This window comes from Cydia fagiglandana, chromosome 1, assembly GCF_963556715.1.
Source record: "Cydia fagiglandana chromosome 1, ilCydFagi1.1, whole genome shotgun sequence".
In the NCBI taxonomy this organism is placed as follows: Eukaryota; Metazoa; Arthropoda; class Insecta; order Lepidoptera; family Tortricidae; genus Cydia; species Cydia fagiglandana.
The window spans coordinates 28,458,059-28,485,644 of record NC_085932.1 but is presented as its reverse complement, the minus strand read 5'-3'; the positions used below and the strand labels follow the sequence as shown (position 1 = coordinate 28,485,644).

Sequence of the window (27,586 nt, the reverse complement as noted above, 5' to 3'; positions counted from 1 at the left end):
ACAGCTGTCCACGCCCATGCGTGAATCAAGGCGCGATCCGCTCAGTTGAAAAAGGCGCGAAATTTAAATTTTCTATGTTACGATTATCCTTCGCACCCACATAATTTAAGTTTGCAGCTTTTTTCTACTGACGGAAATGGCTTGACAGACTATAGTTTATAATTTTAATATCGAGTAAAAAAAGTATCGATTATTCAAATCGATATAGAACATCCCTTTTTTGGTTTGACACATAGACATAATAAATATATAGACGGTGTCTCAGCGAGCTGTCACTGTTGCCACTTTTGTTTAGTGTACGATTAACAATGAGGCCCACGTTGCTGTAGCCATGTCGATAAAGTCATATCGATAAACTATCGACATTTCTTGCAATTTTAATTTTACTTCAAAGGCTTAACGATACCTAAAATGACCAAAAACGCTTTTATTCTTTATTGTGGTTATCAGATCACAATTTTATAGTCACGCCCCAGCAGGGAACCAAGGGAAAGTTCAGATATTTAATTAAAATACAGAAATACCTCCTAAAATAGGTGTTCCGCAATAATTGAATTATATTATCATATTATAATATATTCATTATCCATTAGCATTTCAATTATGTTTATGTTTAACGAAGATATTGAAGCTTCAATTAATCGCTATTTCGTTCCGCTGTGTAGCGTTAATCGATATATAACATGATTAAAATCGACTTTTCACATCCCTAAAAGAGCACACATATACGCTTTTACGCACACATACACAGCCTGGGCGCATCAAGAAAGGCAACACTTGATTTGAAGTCCACCTTGTCAACAGTATGGTTGTCCTTTTTTGACAAACGGCATTTTAAAAGAGCGAGGAGAGAGAAATGAAACTAGTTGCTGCGTCGTGAAAGAGAACAGAAAAGGTAGGGGCCTTGGTTTGACACCATTTTGACACTGACAGTAGTGACAGTTCTCCAATTGTTATAAAATTAAGGGGTTATGATCGCATTTTCATGAAAAACAAACACTTAAATAAAAGCAATCCCTTAATTATGACTGCACATACTATTTGATTTAATTAAGTATATTAGTGTATAATGTCGCTTAACATAAAACCTTATCGACTTTGTCGGACATTCTTTATAACCTCTCGAAACTATTGCCAAGAGAAGTCTATTTATCAGCGCGATGAAGAAGGCCCGCAACCACGAATGGTGCACGGGAAGCTGTACCCCGACTGGAGGAAGCCATGGATACAACGCGACGGAGAATGGACCAGCAAGTTGTCAGTGTTTGTGGAGAAAAATCCTAATCCAAATATCGTGAATGCACTCTCCAAACTGCCGAATTTGACCGTGGAAGATGTAAAGGAATGGTGGGGCAGTATGAAGGTGCTGCAAGAGATTAAGAACCAGGAGTTTCTGCCAACGAGAGTGGCTACTCTTGGGTCTAATCTGGCTGCACTGCACTTCTTCACATACAGAGCTTGTGCCATTAGGTAACAAATGCTTATTTTCTCTTCTTTCAAAAAAATATTAAGTAAAGTTTACTGATGTGCCAACGGAAAGTTTCAATAATTGTGAAATTTCCACATTTTGTATGGATGGATTTTGTTTGTATGATTTCAAAAATGTCCATTTTGTTTCTTTGAAATTTTCATTGTTTCCAACTTTTCAAAACTTTCTGCAACATTACAGATATACAAGTATTCCAATTGATTATTATTACTAACTTCTACCAATGTTTATATCACTAGCAAACTACTTTGTAATTATATTTACATTTTACTATCAAAATAAGTTCTTTAAGGTTTACTCGGGTAATTCCGAATGTCGAAAACTGTCGGATAACTCCGAAAAGAGACTTTTATTATGATGGAATTAAGGGTGATTTTCATCTGAATTTCGGAATTATCCGACATTCGGTATTACCCGAATACACCTTAAAACCTTAACAAAGTCCTGTTACAAGTAGATAAGATTTACTACTTCTGGCTACACATTGCTAATCTAAGTAAATTATATTCTTAACTAATATCTATAGGATGTCAGTTTCCAAATTTATTTTACTGTTTATATAATTTCAGATTGAAAGGAAAAAAGGAATGGATAACTGGAGATGCAACAAACCTAAACCTTCCCAGCCAGTACGAAGAAGGGTATTTTGTAGAAGCTGTAGATTGTACCAATTTCCTTCATAATGGTATCCGGTACGAAGGCATCCAAAATTTCTCTGGCCTCAACTTCCTCAAATGGGTATCATTGAGAAATAATAAACATGTTGATGTTTGGTGCCTGGACAGACTGGCCGGTCAGAACGGGAAAAGCTTAGAACACTTAGATATCCGAGGTTGCAACCTATGTGTTGGCGGAGTTTCTGCCTTAGCAAGAATGTCAGCACTCAAAACTCTGTATGTAACTGATCCTGGTGATAATTTAGAGCTGCAGTCGGCTTTGTCCGTCCTAGAGGAGGAAAATCCTAAGCTCTTGATAAATGCTGTTACTGAATGAAATGTGTGATTTTAGTATTGTAATGTGTTATTAGTGAATTATATTTTTGTTACACACCTCTGGATTTACTAGATAAATATGTCTGTATCCTCATACCATCATCTTATTAGCATCAAACTCGGAAAAGCCTAATGCTGAAGTGTTTGCCCTCTGTAGATTAGCCTTGTGAAGTTGTCCATTCTGTTGACAGATGAGCTCTAAAGTTTTGTGAGCATCAGGTATTGGATGGATTGATAATGTATGTAAACAAATAGTAAAATGGTGAGGTCAGAGTTTGATATATCAAGCCTGCAGGCTGCTGCTAAGTATGTGACTTTAACACCGACTGTCTTGTCGGTGACCTGACTGAAATTTCGTCTTTTTTATTTTATTCTGGTCTCTATACAGCACAACCGAGGTCTGATCTAACGATTTTTGACCACCACACACATGAAAGGTCAAATATGTACCTAATTTAAAAGAATATACATTTTGCTCCTGATAATTTTTAATAGCAATGATTAAGATTGATATTAAAAGTAATCAGGCGCAAAAATATTGCAATTCAAGAATACTCTGGCCTTTTGGTTACTTATTGGTATAGCAAGTCTTTAGCTAAAAAAGCGAGTCATCAGCCACTCTTAATGTCAGGCTCTATTTGTGTAAAATATTTTATTAAAGAGTGTCTTAACTCTTAGGATATGGAATATTTTCCCACATGATTTTGAACTATGTTTCAGAGTGATAGGGTTCAATTTTGCATAATTTCTGACACTTTTATGCCTTATAAAGGTTTAACTATAGTGGGATAAAAAGTAATGTACGACTGCAATCAAACAGGCCTGGCCAAATATAGTTCGGACACAGCCGAAAGCGGACCATTTAAAATATATTATGTAATATTTTAAAAATTCCAAGTTCCATCGCCCAGGCCCATTCAGTAGCAAGCATACAAAAGGCAGATAAATAAAATTCAACAATGTTTTCGTGGTTTTTATGTTTTAACATAAGTTCGTACAATGATCCAATATGCTTGAACAAACTGTCCACACGCCGGTAGCTCCAGTTCTGCAGAGTTTGTTGCTTCATACATTATAGAGTCTAAGTTAAAGGTGTTATTGGTCCATAAGTTGGATTCGAAAACTCCCACACAAAAGATTACTGCTTCAGATATTAGCTATTATGATTTGTTTCTCTAATTCAATCTATTCGACATTAAATTGAACACTTAATTCTAAATAAAACTTCTAAACAAGATATTTACAGTTACATTTTGACTAAACAATTAGACTAATGCCTTATGTAGAAGAAATAAATAACGAAAATGCTTTCATTCAAAAAGTCGTTCAGCAGTAATTGCTCGTATTTCTTAAAATATAACAATGAAAATGTTTTGTAACATACACAATTCAGTCTACTAAAACAATCTGCATATTACAATAGTTTGTTGACTGACAAAACCTAGACGCGTAAAACGTAACTAACAACCAGAGGCCCCACCGTGAAAAACGAAATTTGGATTTTCGTTTCTCGCGTTAGGCCCTTTGTTTCTCGAATAACATCCTTCAACAGCATAAGACAAGTAGAATACACTAAGTTTTGAGAGTCAAAAAGGCACTAGCATACGCAGACTAACTTTAAAGTGTGTTTTTTCATTAATTGTAAATATAACACGCGGAAAATTAAAACTCGATAGCAACCGATCATTCGCAAACTTAAACTCATGGACAGTTAAAACAAATGGAAACAAGTACAAACATCACAAGCATACATTAAACAAAACTATTATTTGTATGTTACATGAACGATATTGCAACACAATCTAAAAGTATAAATATAATTATAATTGCATATTAAGCCAACGACATGGTTGAGCTATTTCAAAGTATAAATATATAACTTAGGCACTGGAGTATGTTTTTAATCTCATTATTATGAGTTGCTTTTCGGCTCGTTTAGCAGCCCCGGAAGTTTCGAGCTTTGGAATGGAGTCGCCGACTCATTTACTCCAGTTGCAGATATTAAAACGCTTATTAGTTACGAAACTGCAAATAATGTTACAACTATGACGTACTATTGTGTGGCGATGGATAGATTTGTGATCGAATGGGGAATTACTATACGTATATATATGTAATATAAAAATATTGAGAGATACTCAGTTGTTCGAGCACTATATTACCAGTAGTAGATCTACATGCTCCTAGCACCTGACTATCTCGAAACATTATTTTGGGATGATCTATTTGGACAAAGCGAGCCCAGAGGGGACAAGACAGACATCCCTACTCTTTCTAAATTCAAAAAGTGGGCGACGGCATATTATATTGATTATAGACATCCGTTTTGATAAGAGGTGAGGTTGGCATATACATAGTACTAATGTGTGTATAAAAGTATGTGTGTATGTTATTCTAATTGGTAACAACGGTACTACTTCAGCATCTGTATGGTATGATTATGACAACAATTATTATTTAAAGATCAATTGACTACGCGACTATTAAGATTTAACAGTGCGAAAATATTTCTTACGTTTATATTTTTAATAAATTCATTTCACTTCCGGACTCCTAAAGCAATTTCCTAACACTATAACGCCCAAGAGATCATTTAAAAAATACAATTTTGATATACATAACATTTGTATTGGCCGAAAATTCTCAAGTATAAATTTTATATTCTTTTGTCTATATCATTAGCATTCTCTAAATAAAAAACTTAATTACTTTGAGAGCCGGGAACACTTAGCACTAGTATAACATAAATCTAATATTTACAATGAGATTATAATATAAATATTGATTTATCTAGTGTCGTTATCGTTTGAGCTGTTTTTGTAAACCGTATCGGTCCATTTAAAATGACAGAATTCTTATGCGCTGTCATAAGTGATAGAAAATGTACGAGGCCGCACTTCGCGCGACCAATGCCCATTCGAAAATATTAGCGTTGCATCTCTTTTTTTCAATACAACAAACGAAAGAGATGCACACCGATATTAGGCAAATACGGCCGCAAGAAATGCCGCAGTAGGTGTAGTGGGGCATTCCACAAAAAGGTCGACTTGTCTTGTATGGCAGCCATCTTAATAACCTGCAGAAATCTGTATAATATAGCGTTGAATTAAAATCTAAGTTATCAGGCGAAATACGGCTTCTTAGCTTTATCAGAAGTGTTAAAAAATAGCGACACTCTTCTGGAATGCCCTTAGTGTAAGCTAACACTAGGCCGCGCACCACGGCGCTCCACGATCAAACATGGCATCGAAAAATAATTCAAAATCACTCCACTTATAGCTTAAAGTAAGTCACTGTACATAAAGAAATTATTAAATAGATAATCATCTAAATAAACGAAAAGATTTCAAACTCGTGGAAGACAAAGATCACAACATAAATATAAAACGATAAAAATAAACAGTGTACCTAAATAATAATTAATTGGTACGCACCAGTTTCGTTAAAATCCACAATCAATCTACACACGTACGGGTAGCTATCCGTTACACACGAGATGACCTTACGATATAAACTTAGCGAATAACGCGTGGTCGACATGAACGATTATAAATGCAACAACTAAATAGATGAATGCCATAGATCTTTGTAAAACTTTGTCTAGATATAAAATATTGGGTCATTTGAAGGTAGGCCGACACGGGACAACTGCCTTATTGGCATGTCAGTGATACGTAAAACATATAATGACCCGCCCCTTAAGAGTCACACGACCGTCGCTGCCGCAATACGCTCTCATTTTAAAACGACATCCCGAAATATTTAACATGAAATTTGATAATTACGTATAAACATTCAAGTAACAATCTATGTCTATTACGGTCGGTGCCCCAACTTACGTGCCTAAGCTGCCATACTTAGGGCCAGTTGCACCAACCACATTTGATTTGACAGACTGATCAACGCCAGCCGGCGCGCCACTATGAAACTTTCCATACATAAAAATTTAGCAAACTCTTTAACGATACGAACAGTTTGGTGCAACCGACCCTAATTGTATAAAAAAGAGGATACTTTACTTATGTTAGGGAACCGACTGTAAGTACACTTGTTTTAGTTGCTAGAAATTGTTATACATACAAAGAAATTAGAGAGTCTAGATGTTTTACATACAAAACCTCAACTGACTTTTTTTAAATACCAGACATAAATATGTATATGTTGTTTATGTAAAGTTTCATGTATTTTAAGCTACTTTTTTAAAATGAGTGCGTAATTTTTTTTTCAATTGTATTGAAGCGGCTTTTTCACAGCGGGTTGGTGCGACTCTTAAATAGATGCCTATTATAAGTATGTCCTCCGCCCACTGTTTCAGCTTCAACGTTCTTACGATTTGGAAAGTTATTTGTATTAACCTTTTGGACGCCAATGACCGATATATCCGCACCGCAGGTTCAACGCCAAAGACCGATTAATCGGTCACAGACCACAGAACAACATTGACCTACGTGCTTATGCATAAAGTTCAATTTCAGTTTTGACACTTCGGTGACGTGGCGTCCGCGTGACAGTTTTTGTGTTTGATACGGCGTCGAAAAGGTTAATAACAGAAGCTGCAGTAACTATTGAACGTCAGTTGAAACAGCAGGAAGCTTTGCAGACACAAAGTTTGGCGGAACGATTCCATACATACCAAGTGATAGTTGAAAATGCGACCTTACAAGTACGACATAAGGTACAATTTCAACGTTAACTTTGTAGTGGTTCATTTCGCCGAAGCCTTGTGACGTGTGATGAAATAATGAACAAACCCAACTGATAATGGAACACATATGACTTATATACAGATACAAATGTATTGAGATCACCCACACTGAGTAAATATGATGATGATGATGTAAATGTGTGTCAGCTCTGACCGTTTACTAAGCTTTTAACCCTTTGACCGCCCAAGACGTTAAATGACGCGCGCGGCTACAGCGCAATATCAACCTTCGTGCATTTCTACAAAGTTTACGATGGCGCGCCGAGTTCGCGTTCAATGGGTTAATGTTGAAAGATCGCAATCGTTGTATCTCAATTTTACATTAGTTTTAAGACCAGTTATTCTAGTTCGTAGTAGTCCAAAATTTTACATGCCAACCCTAGATTGAGTGGGCTTTAACTTTTGAATGCCACGCCTATAGTGCGCGGCGCATTATGAACCTTGTGAGAATGCACGAAGGTTGATATTGGGTTGTAGCTGCGCGCGTCTGTTCACGTCTTTGGCAGTAAAAGGGTTAAAAATCAAAGCGCAGTCAGAGCTTACATAAATGAGTTTGGGCAAACGAAATGTAAAACTAAATGACACTAACAGTCCTTAGTACAATCATAACCTCGATTCTCACACAGATTACCAAATATTTTTGATTATTTTTTTGTATAGTCTGTCTTTAAGGTATTTAAAATAGACAATTCGGCCAATGATTTAGTATCTTAAACACAGTTTCTATATGTGGGGTATTTTGTATTTATGGTAATATTTCATTGGCCGAATGACCCAACCACATGGTTTCAAACTTTACACTTTTATTATTTTTAATACCTAAAAGTACAGACAGTTTTATATTGATTTATTAATATGAATAATGAAGTTAGTCTGTAATAGTAAAATCCTTTAAATGCAATCTAGGTAAATTGCAAACACTTTTAGTCGCCGATTTTGGTCCGTCTCCATTATTTGGCGGTTAGCATTACAATGTTTTTCTATTGCATCATTTCCTTAATAAAAACACAATTTAAGTGTAGTTAAAGTTAAACAGTAGTAAATTATACTCTGGCACACCCAATTTGTCAGTGAAAAGGGCGGCAAATGTAGGCGCGAAGGATTGGAGTCCCATAGAAAATTAGTATTTCGCGCCTTTTTCTACTGGCAACTCTGGCAAGGTGGGTGAGTCTGAGTATAAACTACATGTCTCAGAGCTTGTATTCAATATTGGTTTATTGACTGGCTTTATTGATTGATTATATGGACTTGACATATAGAAGTCGAATTCATTTCCAATCAATACATCAACGCGTTCAGTTCTCCCTTCTAGTGGTAAATGCTCGAGAACATGTCGTGAATAAAGCTTGCCAGTGAGCCGTGTCAATTATGCCATTCAAATATTTTTTATTTTACCACATTTTCGTGACACGACACGCTGGTCAGAGTCAACACATCAAGTATACACATACAATATCACTCCCAACTCACCCAAGAGTACGGTCGCAGACTTTAATTGTTGACCCATCTAAGGTTCAAGTTAATTTGGTTGTCAATACTAACGGTATGAAATGTCCAATGTAAAGTAAACCCTAAATGGCTCAACAATTAAAGTCCGTGACTGTCCAAACAGCAACACTCCTAACTGTACATCGGTGGACCTTATTACAAAAGGCATAAGGTCCACTCATGTACAGTTAACAGTGTGGGCTTGTGGGCCAAATCGATGCAGGCTTAGCGTAAACATATTACGACTTCAGAACGTTGAATGTGTACATAGTATTGGCAGATGTGTGTGTGCTAACCGTCGGTGTGTGTGTGTTACTCTTGCACCACGATGGAGACGGTGAGGCCGCAGCGCTAACTGGCCGTGGACGTGGGCTGCAGCGCGGACATGGGCGAGTTCACGTCTGCGGATACATAACGACTACTTTATATAATAGTACATATAAGTGCGAAAATTAGGAAATTCGCAAAGAGTGAGGATACATTAAAACACGACCGAAGGGAGTGTTTTAAATCGTCACGATTTGCGAATTATCAATTCACAAATGTATCGTTCAACGTTTTACAGTACATATGGCCCTTTAACTTTTCGATATAGTTACGTAATGTGCTAATTATCGCACTAGTGCGGTAAAGTAGCACCATATGTACTGTAGTAAATACAATACATGCGGGAGAAAGTTAGGGATAAGATAGCCTGAAAAACATACAAAGCCTTCCGAAATTTATTGTAGTTTGATTTGTGTGTTATATTGATTTGCTCGTCTTCTTCTTCCTGGCCATTTTTATTCCCATCTCTAGCTGGGGAGTTGTTATATTGATTTGCTGTTCAAGTGTTCAATAATAAATAAAAAACCACTCAATAAACCTTGGTCTCGTAACGTCAATACTGTCAATACCCACAGAAAGGATCAAGCGTAAACTCACATTGGAATGTGCAATGATTTTACTTCACCCAACATTAAAAAGTTTTTATAAAAACAGTGAAACCTTAAAGAGAATAAATACTCACTAGTGGGCGTATTGATGTCGGAATGCGGTGTGAGGTTGGACTGCGCCATGAGTTTCTGCCGCACCTCGCGGATTTTTAGCTGCAGCGACATCTTGTTCGGGAATATGTCCATGTGCGTCGCCTGCGATATTATCGATATTACATGTAAATCAACGTATATAAATAAGTACACAAGATATTTAATATGCAATGACGTAGTTGATAAACGCTATAAGCATTTTGCCCAAGCATTGCGATCTGTGTGGACGAGCGTCGCGCGCGCGTTTCCCTCGGGTGGGGTATCTCTACGGAACTCTCGTTGTTTCTTCTCGTACTGTGTCGACCTGCTTATATTCACGCTTATGTGGTCATGGCAAGAGTGAGAGAAATAGTGAATACCTCGGTCCACAGTTTGGTTTGCATATAGTACCATCACTATGACATACGGTGCCGAGACATGGACGCTCATTAAGGGGGCTGTGCTTAAAATACGAGTCATGGAGCGCACCATACTCGGCATTACCGCACCAAGGTGCGAGACGTGGGTGACGTCATCACCAAGCTTAAATGGAGTTGGTCGGGAATGTTGTTAGACAGAGTGATGGCAGGTGGACCAAAATGTTGACGGATCGGTGGCCGCTCTCGGATGAAAGAAGCGCCTGGCGTCCGTTGGCTCGTTGGGTGGATGACATTCGGAAAATCGCGGGGCACTTTTGGATGAGACTAGCCCAGGACTGGGATAAGTGGCGTACACGAAGAGAGGCCTATGCTCAGCAGTGGGCGACTGAAGGCTAGAATGATGACGATAGTATGTGCATAGTCTAATTTATTTATTTAATCGTATGGCTACAAACTGGTCGCTTAATAATCATACCCCGGCCGGCGAGAGCAAAAATGCGTCTGCTCCTAGTGCTTAATTAAATATCGACTATTCTATCGACATATGGATGTCGATAGAATAGTCGACTTTTAATTAAGCACAATTTTTTTTTTAAACTGAGCCATTAGTATTTGTTATTTATTTCAACTTGATACATCCACGCGTTTCTAAGAATAACCCTAAAACAATTTTCTATCAACATACAATTATTATTATTATAAAGTTATTCACAATAAGTATCAGAATGTGTTGAAGAAGAACGTTGGCATTTTAACTTTAAACAATTTAAATAAATTGATATCTGGCAGAGAAGTGGAACTACCTAATACAGAACAAATTCATAATCACTATTTCGTTTTGCTCCGATTACTACAGTAGATTTAGAACGGTCCTTTAGTTGGATGAAATGGATTTTATCGGCAAGGCGAAGGAGTTTAAAATCAGAAAATTTAGAAAAAATGCTAATTGTATATTACGAAAATTACATAAAATACTGAATAAATACAAACACTTGGTTTTAATTTTGTTTACAACAATAATTAATACTTCTGCATATCATAACGGTGGTCCAGTACATCGTGTTGTTTTTATCGACATCGACCAAAGTGTGTGTCCTCGCACTATTAAGCTGTCAACGCATTTTTGCTCTCGCCGGCCGGGGTATGTTAATAATTAATGCTTATTGAATAGGTACTATAGTTTAACATCTAGTTTCTTCACCCATTGGGTTGCGTTCACATCAGGGCGGAGCAGGTCCAGGGGAACTCCGGTATATTTTCTCTCGGGGCAGTCGTAGTCTAATAAAACATGGTCTTCTCTTCCCAGAGTGCAACAAGTCTATGTCACAATAACATTGCCACTTTATATAGCGCTACCGCATATTATCAATTTATCATATAGCGCTGTCGCATGATGACGTAGGCTTGTGTCAGTCACGTGGTCGGAGTATATAATTATACCAGGAGTATGTGTAATGGTGAGTTGAGTATGTTAGTTAACCTGGAAGTGCGTGGTGGCCTGCGTGGTGGGGAACATGCCGTGCTCCTGGAACAGCTTGAGCACGAGGTGGCGGCGCTGCTCCAGCACGCGGCGGTGCCCCGCCTCGCCGCGCGCGCCGCCCGGCGTGCACGGCGTGCGCGGAGACATCTCCTCCATGCTCTCCGATACTGGAATATACGACATCTTATTAACCCTTTACCAGGCTGACAGTTCAAAAATGACAATCGAATGTCTTACTCATCGAAAATAGAATACATGTTTAAAGTGCCGCACGTGGGAAATATATATCCCTTAGCCTAGTAAAGGGTTAAGGGGCTACCCCACGCCGATGATCTTCGATCTGGATCTCTTAGTTTTCTAATGTTTTAGCTAGTGTGTAGTAGCTTATTATATCAACAGCGACGGAGTTAAGCAATATGGTATCCCATATTTACTTCAAAGTTCATTGTCTTCGAGACATTTGGCATCAAAGTTGAACAATTTTAGGCTAAAAAACTGGTTTCCTAGCCATAACTTTTGTGTGAATTAATTTAAAATTAAAACCCTGGACACGTTTTTCGAGACGTCAAGACGATCCCAAATATGTAGATTTCGTACATGTAAGATCCTTCACTGCAAACTAGATACGAAAAAAGGGTTTTTTTAGACAATGTTTAAAAAATTCATAAAAAATAAGTATTTTTTTTCAAAATCCGGCGGACAAAACCGGAGACAAAAGATTGAAGAACCAATAACCGTTTGTCTAATAATTCTATCTATAGTACAAAAAAAAGGAAATACGATTCAAAACTTGTCAAAAATCGATCAAAACCTCGGGTAGCCCCTTAAAGGAACATTTTTATAGGCAGACGGATATTTATTAGGATGAGGATGAGAGGCTGACACGTAAATATTGGACGAGTATCTACTGACGCACGGACTATAATGTATTAATTATTAATTATGACAACATACCTCTAAAGGTGTCCAAGTTGAAGTCAGGTCCGAAGAAAGTGTTCCCGACAAGCTTGGTCGTGGTGTGCGGGGTTCCGTACGAGTGCGACGTCGGCATGGCGCCGCTCGGCAGCGGCTCGGGCTCCATCACCGGCGTCACCGTTGGTACTTCCTCTTCTGTGACATTATGACAACATACCTCTAAAGGTGTCCAGGTTGAAGTCAGGCCCGAAGAAAGTGTTGCCAACAAGCTTGGTCGTGGTGTGCGGGGTTCCGTGCGAGTGCGACGTCGGCATGGCGCCGCTCGGCAGCGGCTCGGGCTCCATCACCGGCGTCATCGTTGGCTCCTCCTCTTCTGTGACAATGTGACAACATACCTCTAAAGGTGTCCAAGTTGAAGTCAGGCCCGAAGAAAGTGTTCCCGACAAGCTTGGTCGTGGTGTGTGGGGTTCCGTACGAGTGCGACGTCGGCATGGCGCCGCTCGGCAGCGGCTCGGGCTCCATCACCGGCGTCACCGTTGGTACTTCCTCTTCTGTGACATTATGACAACATACCTCTAAAGGTGTCCAGGTTGAAGTCAGGCCCGAAGAAAGTGTTGCCAACAAGCTTGGTCGTGGTGTGCGGGGTTCCGTGCGAGTGCGACGTCGGTATGGCGCCGCTCGGCAGCGGCTCGGGCTCCATCACCGGCGTCATCGTTGGCACCTCTTCTGTGACAATGTGACAACATACCTCTAAAGGTGTCCAAGTTGAAGTCAGGCCCGAAGAAAGTGTTGCCAACAAGCTTGGTCGTAGTGTGTGGGGTTCCGTACGAGTGCGGCGTCGGCATGGCGCCGCTCGGCAGCGGTTCGGGCTCCATCACCGGCGTCATCGTTGGCACCTCCTCTTCTGTAAAAAAAAACTAATAGTAAATAACAAGACACAATATCACACGAATCGTATTATACAGATAGAAACTCAACCTTGTGTATTTTTTTGCATTGAAAACCATGCAAATCGCTATTAGCTCCTTAACCCTTCGTGTGGCAGACGCCATTTTAATTTGCACATATCTGGACATATGCCATTCTCTCGCTGGTGCCAGGAACGAATATCAGCTTGTATGCCAGTGTCCCGCTGCGGGACATTTTTAGGTACTTGACAGAAAATCGAGTGCCACAAATAGGTTCTTTACTGCTCTAACATATCTATATATACACAATATGACATCGCATATATATATCTATATATATATGCGAGATGGTTAGCAAAAATAGGCTACAGTTGGTCAGTATCGTTAACAAACTTTTAGGCTTATAGAAACTTCATAATTCTGTTTAATTGGGCGATGGAGCGTTGACCCGCCCAACCCGAGGCAGACGCGGCAAAATATGAAAAATGGAGGTCGGCAGACGTGGCCATTTTATTTCTCTCCCGCTGCGGGAATACGGCGCACGAATGGCTAAATTCGACTAAATACGCAAGGTTCAACATGTCATTTTATTTAATATTTGTTATATCCTGTCACAGACAAAACATCCACCAGACTTAGCACAGTCGCGCTACCCCCTCTGCCACGCATACGGTAATTTTACTCCATGTTCGAGTCGAAAGTGTGTTTGTGTGACGTCCGTGTCTTTGAACGGACCAATCACGGCACGGGACTTCGCTCACCTCGTCCCGCGCACCCCCGCAATTTTGACATCATCGGTTGCATGAAATAATTGCTCTAAACTCAGTCTAGAGGATTCCTAGTCTATGTATCCTGTAGGTGTGATGCTACATCCACGCACACAGGAAAGGAATCCCACCTTTAGAACATTGTCTGAGAGTATGTAAGACTAACCTATTCTGTTGTTGTGTTTCTTCCGGAGGTAGAGCTGCGGGCTGCTCGGCACCACCACGCTGGGGCTGCACGCTTCGGGCTTGAACTGCGGCAGTGTACTGAACTTCTGTTCGAAGTTCACCGTTTCCAGGACCCTGGGGAAAACATTCTTATTTTTATATTAAAGGAAAAAATCACCGCTCCGACTCAAACTTGAGACCATTCGGAACATCGGTCCTATCGCTCCTGTTTAACCAACTGAGCTACCGAACCTCACCAGAAGCTTGGGAATTCTTTCATTATTTACTTTTTTGTTTACACGCGGGTGCCGCATAGCGACATTTATCGTAAGAATATAGTTTTTTAATTTACTACGCAAGACGTAGAGATTGCTAAAGTGTCATTCTATAGAACTTGCTAACTATGTAAACAAACCGCCATATTCAAACGATCACTAAATTATTTCAATATGGCGGTTTGTTTACATAGTTCGCAAGTTCCATAGAATGATACTTTATATAAGGGTGGTATTCCAGCAGTCCAATATTTTGGTCCAATGTCATTGCGTCTCAGCCTCTCTATTAAGCAAAATGTGGGACAAAATACATATTGGACAAAGAAATTGGACAGGTGGAATACCAACGGAGAAAAGTTGGTTTATATTTTATAATATCTAGATATTATATAATGATTATTTCATAGGTATTTAATATTATTGAAATATAAAAGTGCAAGATGTGAGTTAGTGAAGGGAAGGGAGGTCTCGCTGGGTGTGGGGGTACGCACTTGTCGCGTCCGTCCTCGGTGCCCTTCTTGAAGAGGCTCTTCTTGGGGTCCGGCTCGCGCGGCGACGCCGGCGCCGAGCCGCCCGCCTCGCCCGACCCCGCCGACCCCGTCGACGTGCCTGCAGACAACACATCTAGTTACAATCTGTTGAGATGGCACATGGATGGCGTGGCATATATGGCTTTGTAATATAGTAATGGTGTTACCTCTGCTGAGTCGTTTCTGCAGCGGCGCCCGGCCCAGCTGCGCAGGCGTGGGCGCGAGGGGGAAGGGACGGGTTTCTTCTGCGGGACTCTCCCATTGCCTGACGACACAACGTTACATTATTAACAGCCTTAGCTCTTCAAAACTACTAGGTAGGTATGTGTATAAAATATTGTACGACCTTGAAATTACGAATGTTTTTTTGTTATTTAAATCTGGTGAAAATGGGTTTCAAAGGTTTAACGACTAATATTAATATATTAGCGTTTTGAGTTATCAACAAAGGTCATAATTTTAATTCTATTTAATAGCTCACGTAAACCATTTTTTGCATTCCTTCTTATTGCAAATTAAACAATTTAGGCGCAAAATCAATATACATACGCGTTGGGTTTCTGCGTGGGTTGAGCGTTGCTCTGAGAGACTATCACAGACTGGCCCGGACCCGGACCTTGTACGGTTTGGCTTTGACTCTTGGGCGGTTCAACTTCTGAAAAATAAAATGTGGTTAACGTGATGGGACTTTTTAACATACGTATAGATAGGAGCGCGTGACTTAAACTGGAATGCACACACGAATATTTGTGCCTAACAAATACTTGAAATTGAATTGTAATGGTAATCCAGTGAAATTACGGAAATTAATTTCGAAGCAGCAATTACTTTTGAATTGTGTCCAGCACATTTGCTTTCTTTAACGATATGTAACCGTCCAAGTCTTACGACATTGTCTGACTTACGGCTTTCCACTTCCAGAACATAACTTTTCTGTAGAACAGGAGACCAAGATAATATTTTGACTAATATGAACGTACCAGTATTAAACGAGGGTACATAGAGCCTCTGCAGTTGTACGTAGTGTAACTGCGGCTCGGAGGGCGCCTCGCCGGCCTGGCTGGCCTTCAGCAGCAGGTTGCCTGACGCGTCCACGGACAGCGTCAGGGGACCTGACGGGAAAAACATATTGAGTATTGGAGAATGTGAAATATAGTACATACCAATTTTGGCTTTTAATCTTTTTGATGTTACTCATTATACTGTACTATTTTTGCTGAATAAAATAAATGTGTGGAAATATAGTTATAGCACAGTCTATAAAGTAATATACAGTCAGATGAAGCAGTCTAGACAGGGCAATCGTGCGGGGTGCGAGGGGTGGTCGCGGGCACCCGAGCTGCATACATCGCCATTATTAGTAGCTCGGTACTACTTACAGGGCTAGCATGTCTATCAGTGGCGGCGCGTCAAACATATCCATGGGCAAGCCGGGGCTCATTTGGCTTACATATTTCCTTTACAACTCTGCTCAAACGTCCAAAAACAGGCGAGCCGGTGGGAATCGGCTTTTATGGACGTGCCGCCACTGGTGTCTATTTGAAATGTTAGGTATGGTTGTGTTGGTGTGTGAAAGTCTGTGACAAACCTACTGTGTTCTTGTGCGGTGTCGGCATTTACACATACATCAAAGGCGTCGGTCCACTGTTACTTTTTACACTGTGGTTATAACGTTAGAGTTGTCTAGCGCTGCTTGTGTGGTAAGGTTCGACGTGGAGAGATAAATGCTCATATGATTCGGTCAAATTGTGGTTTTTGAAAAACAAATTATAGCCAGCATTTGATGTATGTGGTATGATACCTTTGGGTATGGTGCTTTACGCACACTAGTGTCCAATCCCCTCCCTCTGACGCAACCCCCCTTTATAGCATGAAATATGTCCCAGTTACTACATTCACTGAATGCTGGCTATAATTTGTTTGTCTTCCCCATACATTAAAACACAATTTGACTGAATCAATAAGTTATAGACTCACCCGTGGCGTTGTCGCCGACACTGCGCTTCACTAGCGTCACGCTCTTTAGCAACGCATTGCTCAGATTCCCTTGAGGCACGGACTGCACATTCGAGACGCCACTGGATATCACTTGCACGCCAGAGGTAGGTGTTGTTGACATGAGCAACGCGATGGCGTTATCCAGCGCCGCTTGAGTGGTAAGGTTGGGCGTGGAGAGAGAGATGCCTTGCAGTGCTGTAATGTAATAATAGATCACTTACCCGTGGCGTTGTCGCCAACGCTGCGCTTCACCAGAGTCACGCTCTTTAGTAACGCATTGCTCAGGTTCCCTTGAGGCACGGACTGCACATTCGAGACGCCACTGGATATCACTTGCACGCCAGAGGTCGGGGTTGGCGACATGAGCGAAGCGATGGCGTTATCCAGCGCCGCTTGAGTGGTAAGGTTGGGTGTGGAGAGAGAGATGCCTTGCACGCTGCTGGTGATGGCTGCGGTGCTGTGCGGGGAGGCGGGCACGTGATTGATCTTGTTGTGCGCGTACGCGTTCCATTGCCGGTGGGTTTCTGTCGACCAAATGGTCCGTTTAAAAAAGCAGGAAGCTATTGACAGTAAATATGAGAGTCGGCAGTTTTGTGAGTCAGAAATTCTCTTAGGTGAAAGAAAACTGCTTGAGAAAATGTGCTGACTTCCTCGGTGTGTATAAACTCTTCTACCCGTATTGGGTTATTCCTGACTACATTATAGATTACAATATACATTAATTAAATGGAAATGGAACCTTCCCTAAGGGTGGTATTTCATCTGTCCAACATCTTTGTCCAATGTGTATTGTGTGTCACATTTTGCTTAATGAGAGAGTGAGAGTCGATGACATTGTACAAAGAAATTGGACAGGTGGAATACCACCCTAAAATAAACAAAGTAGTATTTTATTCTCTCGTTTAATTTTCGAACAAAAGAAATTCAACCCATTAATAAATTGAATTAGATTAAAATTTCCTTGGCAAAAGTTATGCATGACTCCAAACCCTCATAGAATAGAATAGAATACAATAGTACAATAGAAAACAATAGTATCTCATGGACCCTAATAGGGTATGGCAAGCATTTCCTTAATATAAGTAGGTACATATTAAGAACAAATAAGTACTACAAACTAGCTTTATAAGTTTAGGAGATCAAAACTTACTTATTTACTATTAACTTATTTAACAAAACTGTCAGTGAGAAAATCCGTTACTGAATAATATGCTTTTTCAGCAAGGAACGATTTCAACTTCTTTGTATACGAAGTGTCACTTTCCACTGATTTTAAATAATTACATATACAATGGCCTTCTATCTTAACAGAGTTCACGACTTACCCGAGTCGGCATGCGTGGACTTGAAGGCGCCTCCAGTGGGCTGGAACACCTTAGATCCTCCGGGACTCGACGCAGTTATGCCGCCGAGCAGATTGTCAGACGAACCCGCTCTGAAATTATAATTTAAACTTTATTCAAGTCCGTACCTGTCTGATCCGACCTACCCTTTTTAGGGTTCCGTACCCAAAGGGTTAAAGCGGGACCCTATTACTAAGACTACTGTCCGTCTATCCGTCCGTCTGTCTGTCACCAGGCTGTATCTCATGAACTGTGATAGCTAGACAGTTGAAATATTCACAGATGATGTATTTCCGTTGCCGCTAAACAACAAATACTGAAAAGTACGGAACCCTCGGTGGGCGACTCCAACTCGAACTTGGCCGGTTATATTTAATTTCTAATTGGCCCGCGGAAAAAGGAAGCGGGGGAAATGGGGGTTTAGCCTAGTCAGGCGTGGCTCACTCCGCGACTTCGTCGCTTTGCTACAGGTAGCTAAATGTACATCCGTTCCGCCCCAATTTTGGGGAAAGCCATAAGCCGCGCGTGGCGCTGTCGCCACCTAGCGGCCATATCTGTGCTGATCGTAACAGACTCGTTTTGTTAGAGAGCGAGTCTTCTGTACCTAGTACTATTATTTATTCTGTGGCCTAGTTACAATCGCACAGAAATTGGACAGGTGGAATACCTACCACCTACCACCTAATACATATATGGAAATGATTACGTGACTTTACGTTTGCATCTGTCACCCTGATATATTTTTACATTTCGATTGGCGTTTTTTTGTTTTAACTGATTGTCACCTTGACTACGGCACTTGTGGTCTAGAATTCTAGATGCATCACGACACTCTGCGATAGCATGCTATATCAGCTCAGAGCTTCGGTGCATAGACCACGTATTATAGTACCATCGTCTTCGCCGTTAACTAACAATTCGTAAGTGTTATCGCAAAGACGGTAAGGTCCACAAGAGGTCAGATAAGAGTTGGTGTTAGTACCTGGCCTTGATGGGCTTGGGTCGGCGCGTGTCGCGGTGCTTGAGGTAGTCGCGCGGCTCGTGCGTGTCGGAGTCGGAGTCCGTCACGCGCTCGCCGCACTTCAGGTCCAGCTCCGCGCTGTGCGCCGCCGCCGCCGCCTCCTCGCAGATAGACGCGGTTATCTGAAAATAAAATAAACACGGTATTAAACCAAAACACGAAAGTCACGAAACTGTCTTGAAAGTTTCAGAACCAAATAAGCCTTTCAGAATTACCTTATCTACTTCTAAACTGCTGTCGCAAATGCATACTATACTATATAATATTAATATAATATTATAAAGCGAAAGTCAGTCTGTCTGTTACCTCTTCACGCTTAAGCCGCTAAACCGATTTAGTTGAAATTTGGTATAGAGATAGTTTGAGTCACGGGGAAAGATATAGGATAGTCTAAACGTCGGAAATCATCCCTGAAGAGAGTGCAAAGGATTGTGGAATGGAAAGAGTTAATGAATTGCCTAATAATTGAAGTAATCAATGCGCGAATTGAATGATTTCTATTAGCATTATCCAGGCGCTATACCTACTTTAGCTGCTGCCACTAATTCCACGCAGACGAAGTCGCAGGCAAAAGCTAGTAATGAATATGTGTGGCTAAATACAATTACTTTCCTAAAGCAATCCCTTGAGGGACTCCGTACCTTCGTAACAAAATTTGTACTGAGGTATGGAACGCTTTTTCCGAATCCAAAAAGACGAATAACCATTTTCTCGTCATCGCTAAGCTGCGGCGAGCCGACGTGGTTGAATGAAGCCACCATGACGGGCAGAGCCTCTGCTCTGGGCGCGGGGAGCCCTGTTAGTTATGTACAGGCTAGGAACAACGAGGGACCTAAGGCACCCCCTTGTGGAGCACCGTACGTAAGTAACAATATTAGTATTGAAACAGTATCGAAAGCCTTTTGGAAATCCAAGATATACGTACCATCTTCTCGTCATCACTAAGTTGCGGTGAACTAGCATGGTTAAAGGAAGCCACCGTGACCGGCAGGTCGGAAGCGCTGTTTGTATTGGGACCCTCTGATGGGGTCCGCGGGCTCTGAGGCATGGACCCTGTGGGGTCCCGGCTGCTGGATGACTTTCTTCGGTCCTTGTTACACCATTTCCATTCAGGGTGAGCTTTGAAATGAGCTTCCTTGACCTGAGGAAATCATAATTTATAGTTCGTTTTTTTAGCATTAGAAAGAACTTGAAAGAAGGTAAGCGATCTTGGCATGTCTTTTAATTGAAAAACGCTTTTTAAAAATCAATAACTATTACTTATGAAAGCTGAAGAATATAAATGATCGTATTAGATTCATAATTGTTACATATTTGCCGTATCTTATTTTTAATACGTGTTTTTTAATTAAAAGACACATCAAGATTGTTTACCTAATTTCTAATGCTAAAAAAAAACGAAGTATAATTCATGGTCAGAACGTAAAAAGTATTATAAACAAGAAGTCAGTACACCGTTAATCAGACTAAGACTAGATACTAATGTATAGGAACCTCCCCCTTTTAACCGACTTCAACTTCTTTATTCATCGGAATCTTTTTTTGTTTGAAACGGTATACTTGATCCCATTGTCATCAGGTGTGTCAGGGTCCCATTGTGTCAGGAGGGAACTCTTCAACTATTACAAAACTATAGTTATTTTCGTCTTTTTTGAAGTAACTCGTGTATTGTCTTTCTGAAAGTGACATTTGAGGAAGTGGAACTGCTTATCAAGACTATAAAATTAGGAAATTTAAACTGTTTTGCGAAGTTGCTTATTTTTTTAAAGTTATTTTAACAAAACGATGGCTAAAAATCTGTACCTCGCTGGCCAGCTCGTGGTATTTCTGCTTCTCCTCAGGCTTGAGCGCGTACCACCACTCGCCTAAGATCTTGCTGACGGTACGGTTGTCCTGGTTCGGGTGCCGTTGGTGCACCATTTGTCGGTGTCGCTTCGAGAATATCATGAAGGCGTTCATTGGCCGGCGGATGCGGTTGTGTTCTTTCTGCAAAATTTAAGAATAATTTGAGAAACATTAGGATTTGTAAAAACATTGATTTTGATTTGTGTAACGGTAGTTACCTACCGTAATTTGTATGTGTATTAATCATAAAAGTTTAATTTTAACCGAAGTTCAAGTACATAATAAACACAGATCCGTATTAGAATTTGGAAGTATCAATACTTTCGTATTCGTAAAAAGTTGCTAAATAACTGCAAGAAGATCAAGAATTTTTCTAAGTCATTAATTGTTGACCGTTGGTATTTGTTTTGGCAGGTGGCTTCCGAACATGAGGTAGTATTTAAACCCTCGATGACTTTCTCCCCCCCCTTTCCGCACCAGTTTCTTGTCCAATGAGAGGAGGCCTGTGCCCAAGTAGGATATTTATTAAGTTACTAGGCTGACGACAATGACTAACCTTCTCCTGCGGGCCGGCCGCGGGCAGCGACGACAGGCTGTGTGAGCGTCGCTTGCTGCTCTCGTCGCCCCCGCTGGGTTCGTCGCAGTCGAATACTTCCTCGTCCTCTTCTGTGCACATGGATGTTATGCCGTCCACTGGAACGAAACAAATAAGGTTATTAACGATCAAAAAGTAAGTTGGAGCGTATTTAGAGTCGAAGGAAAATGAACCTTCTATGGAGTAGTTAAATTCCATGTCTAAATGCATGCCGCGTGTAGGTACGTCGGTATCGTGTTTGGATTTTTTAAGCAGTTTTCAATATTTATAAAATTAAACTAATTTTAGTCAGACTCATTTTTATCTGTCAACAAACTACAGTTCGTTTTTTTAGCATTAGAAAGAACTTGAAAGAAGGTAAGCGATCTTGCATGACTTTTAAATGAAAAACGCTTTTTAAAAATCAATAACTATTACTTATGAAAGCAAATGGATATGAATGATCGTATTAGATTCATAATTTTTACATATTTGCCGTAACTTATGTTTAAAATGTGATTTTCAATTAAAAGACACATCAAGATTGTTTACCTTATTTCTAATGCTAAAAAAAACGAACTATAGACCGACGATCAAAATTCAAACCCACAACAAAACAAGTCAAGGTTGTAAGATACTAACCACCCTCAGACTTGATCTCCTCCTGCTTGATGTGCGGCGTGTGCGGCGTATGTGGCGTGTGTGGCGTATGCGGGGTATGCGGCGTGTGTGGCGTACGTGGCGTGCGCGGGCTGGCGGGCGCGGGCGGAGATGACGCCGTGAGGAGTGGCACGAGAGACTGCCACGGGAACACGCCGCCACTGACACCGCTCGTTGACACTGCAATATACAACCATTGTAAGTTTCGTGCCCTGTTGGTTACCGAAGTATACTCCGACAAGAAATTGTACAAAATTATTGAGGGCGCCACTACCTACTGACTGAAAATGCTTGAACGTGGCAACAATTTAGTATGGATTTTATTAGTTCCATTTTATTCAATTTCTACTATTTTATGTCGCACTATAAAATACTCCGATTTTCGTTTCACAGGTGGACCCTTTGGCATATCAATTACATAAAGCATTTTTCTTTTTTTTCAAGAGTAGTTAGTAGGCAAAACATTGATTAATGACGATTACCCGAAGAACGACAGTACGAGTAGGAGACCGAAAGAGGCGATCAAAGTGAAAATTTGGCATTATTATTTTTAAGTAAAAGTACGCTCTTGTCATGTTGATGGCTACGATGAAATGAACCATATTACTACGAGATAAGGTCTATAATTACCAATGATGTGCGTGTGCGGCGTGGGCGGCGGCAGCACCGGCAGCAGCTGGCTGGGCCGCACAATCACTGCGCTGCCGTTGCCGTTGTTCACCTGCTAAATATATATATACACGTTGTTACAAGTAGTTTCTAAGCAAGCTGTTCAAAATGAACTCTTAGTAAACGTTAGTCACGCACCGTACCAGGCGTGGCCCACTCCACTATTCCGTCGCTTTGCTACAGGTAGCTAAAAGTACATCCGTTCCACACCAATTTTAGCCAATTTTATAAGCCGCGTGTGGCCACCTAGCGGCCATATCTGTCCTGATCGTAACAGATGCGCTTTCTAAGTTAGCGAGTCTGCTGTACCTAGTACTATTATTTATTCTGTGACCGTACACAATTATGTACGTAATATATACTTATCCAATTTCAACATGTTTAGCTGAACCAAATGGCAAGTTACCGAGTAATAAATATGAAGAGCTATAAAAAACCGGCCAAGTGCGAGTCGGACTCGTCCACCGAGGGTTCCGTACTTTTTAGTATTTGTTGTTAAATTATAGCGGCAACAGAAATACATTATCTGTGAATATTTCAACTGTCTAGCTATCACGGTTCATGAGATACAGCCTGGTGACAGACAGGCAGACAGTGGAGTCTTAATAATAGGGTCCCGTTTTTACCCTTTGGGTACGGAACCCTAAAAAAGTACTAACTGATTCCGAATATAAAATTAAATCTAGCATTTTATTGAGTAGGAACTACATATAAATATCATGTCCAATCTCAGCAAACTGAGAGATAAACCGACAAAAGTTCAAAATCACAATAACCACCCACGTCGTATCGTCGACTTTATCCTTCTATTGTTTGTCATCCATGGCTATTATATATTCTAAGAAGCCGGTGTTATTAATGGTAACTTTATCTAGTATCCTTAAAAATTACTTACACATCTCAAGCAAAAGTAAACTGCAACTCTGTGATCTTGTTAAGAGAGTCCAAAGTTAATTGGAAAGTTAGAAACAAAGATGTAACGGTTTACATTCATTAACCTGGATGATGGCATGGGTTGTTGGCGTCAGATAAGATTTAAAACGAAAATTAAGCGCGCACAATCAAAAATTTTAAGAGCGCATCCGCATTTAATCGTCATTATTTAAATTTAACGGCAGGTATTTAAAAAAAGGGTGCCGCTACGTACTGTATTCTGTATTTCAGTACCTTTTGAATACATCAAACTAGTATTTATGTTGCTGGATTCGTCAATCTATACGTCCAAAGTTAAAACGGCCGTTTTTGTTTTGAGGTCCTAGTTCAACGAGCAACATAAAAACTAGTTTGATATATTCAAAAGGTACCGAAATACACAATACACTGTGTAGAGGCTCCCTTTTTTCAATACCTGTCGTTAAATTTAAATAATCACGATTATTCAGCAGTGCCGCTAGTGTGCACGTTGATGGGCTCTTAATAAATATGCTCAAACATTCGCGAAAATATAGACTTTATCTAATTTTCAATAATAGTTTATTACGTCATTACACGTTCCTGTTTTTAGGTAATATTTCTGCGCATTTATACGTGTCTCCAGCCTCATATGGTTCGACGGCCTCGTTTTCCATACCCGTTATCACACTGTAATGTAACATTTAAAGGGTTAGACAAATTGTATGTTAACTTACATGGTCCCCGTTATCCAGGGGCCTGTGTTGGTCGTGGTCGGAATCATTGTTGTTGATGTTGATGTTCATCTGTTGCGCTAACTGATGCGTTTTCTGTTCAATCTGAAAAGTAGCATTTAAATTACAACTAAATTTGATATTTCGAAAGAAAAGGTTAGTTCTGTATGGTGTTTTAGTTTATGAATATTTTACGTCTAAAGGAAGCGTGTATCAATTTTACTGGAGAGGGCAGCGCAGGAGCGTTTTCTTTATTGATGCGATTAGGGAATGTCAAGTTTTTTCACGCCACTGTTCGGAAATGTGGCAATAGATGGTCTAAAACTAAGCTGGAAAGTAGGTAATAGCTGTAGCACCTGAACCACCACTACTACAATGTTTCATTGTTATCATCATCTGTCATTGGTGACAGTTCGCTACAGCAATGAGTATCATTTAAAACAATAAAAGGTCTTTTTTTGCGCAACTTTTTCCTTTAAAAAATAAAATTAGGTTATTTATAGAACCAATTTCTTGTGAAAAAAAAGAAATGACAAAACCATTCACTTCATTTTTTTTTTACAATTATCCATTCAGTTCACGCTTAAGGCGTTTTTGACTTTTGTAGCTGTTTGTGTTTTTTTTAGCAAAAACGCTTCTAATTTTCGAGTCGGTTTGAAGCAAATAACAGAAAAACGCCTCTTAAAAGTGGTAAAAAAAGCGGGATTTGAAAATACTTACTGAATTGGATAGTGTAAATTGTGTTTGACTAAAAAATATAAGAAACTCGTATCTACGCTCGCTATAAAAATGAGTTCTTCTAGTGAAGAAAATGATATTCTTACGCTGACGCCTACCGAAATTCAAGAGACAGTACAGGCCGTGGCTAGTAATTTGCTACCAGAGAAATCGCGGGCTAGTACTTATAGTTATGCAAATGTTTTCTTATTTCCTCGCAGTAGTCGTGAAAAGCACTATGTAATGCCTCGGCCGGAAACGCTAAAGATGGACTCGTATTATTCGAGGGCCTCCACTAACGTGTCGGCCCTCGAACTCACTCGTCCATCTTTTAGCGGTTTTCCGTCCTCTCCTACAATGTACTATTAAATTACGCCACAAGATGGCGGAAACTATAACGCGCAAAGGAGCGTGCTTAATCTGACTGCCGCTAAGTGTCAATGTAAAGCGTAAATTTTCGACTTAGGCCAAAAGGTGGCAGACCGTCCATCGCACAGGTCTCTAGAATAGGATATTTGACTGTGTTTAAAATAAATTCTTTTACACCATGCATGAAATAAAGCACCAGAAGATTAATATAAAAACATAGACAGAATTTATTTTTAGACACAAATTCTATTTTAAAACCCGTATAAAACTATAAAGAGTAGGTAAGGACCCCGCAGTAAACATAGGGAAAAAGTGGTTTCAGTTAAATCTCACGAAATTTTAGTATGATGTTAATTTGGCTCTCCTGATTATTTTTTTGTATGGGCACAACTCTCTCAGAAGTATACTTTCAGAAATAATCAATATAAATTGTTTCATACAAAATATGTGTTTGTTAACCATTATTTACGTAATTCCTTCTCTTGACAGTTGTTGGCTGCACCTTATAACGTCAATAACTGTCAGTGCGTGTCATAACAATATATCGATTTTAGAAAACATGTCGCGTAAATAGAAAAATATATACTTGATTATTCCTGAAAGTATACTTCTGAGAGAATTGTGCCCATACAAAAAAATAATCAGGAGAGCCAAATTAACATCATACTAAAATTTCGTGAGATTTAATTGAAACCACTTTTTCCCTATGTTTGCTGCGGGGTCCTTTGATCGTGACGTCACATGCTAGTTTCATATAAATTCCATAGTAGCAAAATCGTTTTGACAGTTCGAAAAAACAAACTAATTTGACTAGTAGTCAAATACCCTATAGAAGTGGGAACTCACCTGAACAGTCTCAGCCGGCTCGTTTTTTATAAACACGAATTTCTTCTCGTTGGTAGATTGCGGTATGACGTACAGCCTCGCTTGTAGTGGCGCGGGCTTCACCACTCGCGCCTCGCTCGGCTCGGGACGTGTCTCTAGCCTCACGTGCTCTCGCTGAAATGTAATATTTGTTTGTAACATTTTCAAAAGGTAATTTTAATTAGACCCGAATTTGGAGAATTTAGGACCGAGAAAAGTGGCGCTGTCTTGTGTCGGAGGCCAAGTCTCATTTTGGGTCGCTGAGCCAACGGAGTGTGTGTGTGAATTTTAATTAGGGTTTCCGCGATCGAGTTTTTCACTAGATGACAGCACTGTGGCGAGAGGTCTAGCTGTCGTAATCCACCAATCATGTTTAACCATGTTTTTTTTATTGGTGGATTTTGACAGCAGCTGTCAAAAAGACCTCTCGTCAACGGTACTGCCATCTAGTGAAAATCTCGATCGCGGAAACCCTAATTTCAACAGGTATATTATGGTCAATATCATAACGTTTATGAAGTGTCCGAACTAGGGCATGCTCCCGGGAATTCCCGGTTCTCACTTTCCCGGGAATTCCCGGGAATTTTATGGTATCAAAAGAACCGGTACTGAAGACCCGGTACCGGTACTTCCCGGTTCTCATCATATGACAATTTATTCCCATTTCAATAGTAGTAATGTATTAGTACTTTAGCTCGGGACATTATATGACATTTAATAATGGTGCTATGAAACGGGGGACCCAAATAACCCGATAAATTAACCTAGTAAAGTAGGCATTCGTGAAGGCAGGCCGTGCC

General features: G+C 40.2%; 2 protein-coding genes across 5 annotated transcripts in view; one reads left to right on the top strand and one right to left on the bottom strand.

Annotated features, from left to right (window-relative positions):
• Positions 1-942: 942 nt before the first annotated feature.
• LOC134668743 (distal membrane-arm assembly complex protein 2) lies at positions 943-2,538 on the top strand. Its single transcript, XM_063526194.1, has 2 exons — positions 943-1,470; positions 2,059-2,538. Exons 1-2 carry the CDS (start codon positions 1,070-1,072, stop codon positions 2,480-2,482), a joined length of 825 nt encoding a protein of 274 aa, XP_063382264.1. The 5' UTR covers positions 943-1,069; the 3' UTR covers positions 2,483-2,538.
• Positions 2,539-3,441: 903 nt separating this feature from the next.
• LOC134668576 (uncharacterized) overlaps positions 3,442-27,586 on the bottom strand; it is a 62,615-nt gene continuing 38,470 nt past the window's right edge. For 2 of the 4 annotated variants that reach the window (XM_063526021.1, XM_063526026.1), the window contains exons 12-30: positions 26,769-26,921; positions 24,840-24,941; positions 23,173-23,266; positions 22,525-22,722; positions 21,865-22,001; positions 21,267-21,449; positions 20,389-20,604; positions 19,425-19,585; positions 18,425-18,534; positions 17,321-17,623; positions 16,082-16,213; positions 15,651-15,756; positions 15,269-15,366; positions 15,063-15,180; positions 14,298-14,431; positions 13,205-13,360; positions 11,542-11,708; positions 9,684-9,804; positions 3,442-9,075 (exon numbers count right to left, since the gene is read on the bottom strand). In XM_063526021.1, the coding sequence (XP_063382091.1) occupies positions 9,026-9,075; positions 9,684-9,804; positions 11,542-11,708; positions 13,205-13,360; positions 14,298-14,431; positions 15,063-15,180; positions 15,269-15,366; positions 15,651-15,756; positions 16,082-16,213; positions 17,321-17,623; positions 18,425-18,534; positions 19,425-19,585; positions 20,389-20,604; positions 21,267-21,449; positions 21,865-22,001; positions 22,525-22,722; positions 23,173-23,266; positions 24,840-24,941; positions 26,769-26,921 (2,739 nt within the window). In that variant the 3' untranslated portion in view covers positions 3,442-9,025. The remainder of the gene's footprint in view (positions 9,076-9,683; positions 9,805-11,541; positions 11,709-13,204; positions 13,361-14,297; positions 14,432-15,062; positions 15,181-15,268; positions 15,367-15,650; positions 15,757-16,081; positions 16,214-17,320; positions 17,624-18,424; positions 18,535-19,424; positions 19,586-20,388; positions 20,605-21,266; positions 21,450-21,864; positions 22,002-22,524; positions 22,723-23,172; positions 23,267-24,839; positions 24,942-26,768; positions 26,922-27,586) is intronic. The other 2 variants (XM_063526039.1, XM_063526035.1) reach the window with 2 other exon arrangements.

What these genes read in the sequence shown, in the direction of transcription:
- LOC134668743 (XM_063526194.1), top strand. Translation starts at nt 1,070, where the DNA reads ATGTCGCTTAACATAAAACCTTATCGACTTTGTCGGACATTCTTTATA. An exon ending in TACAGAGCTTGTGCCATTAG is followed by an intron (nt 1,471 to 2,058) that starts GTAACAAATGCT and finishes ATATAATTTCAG; the next exon opens with ATTGAAAGGAAAAAAGGAAT.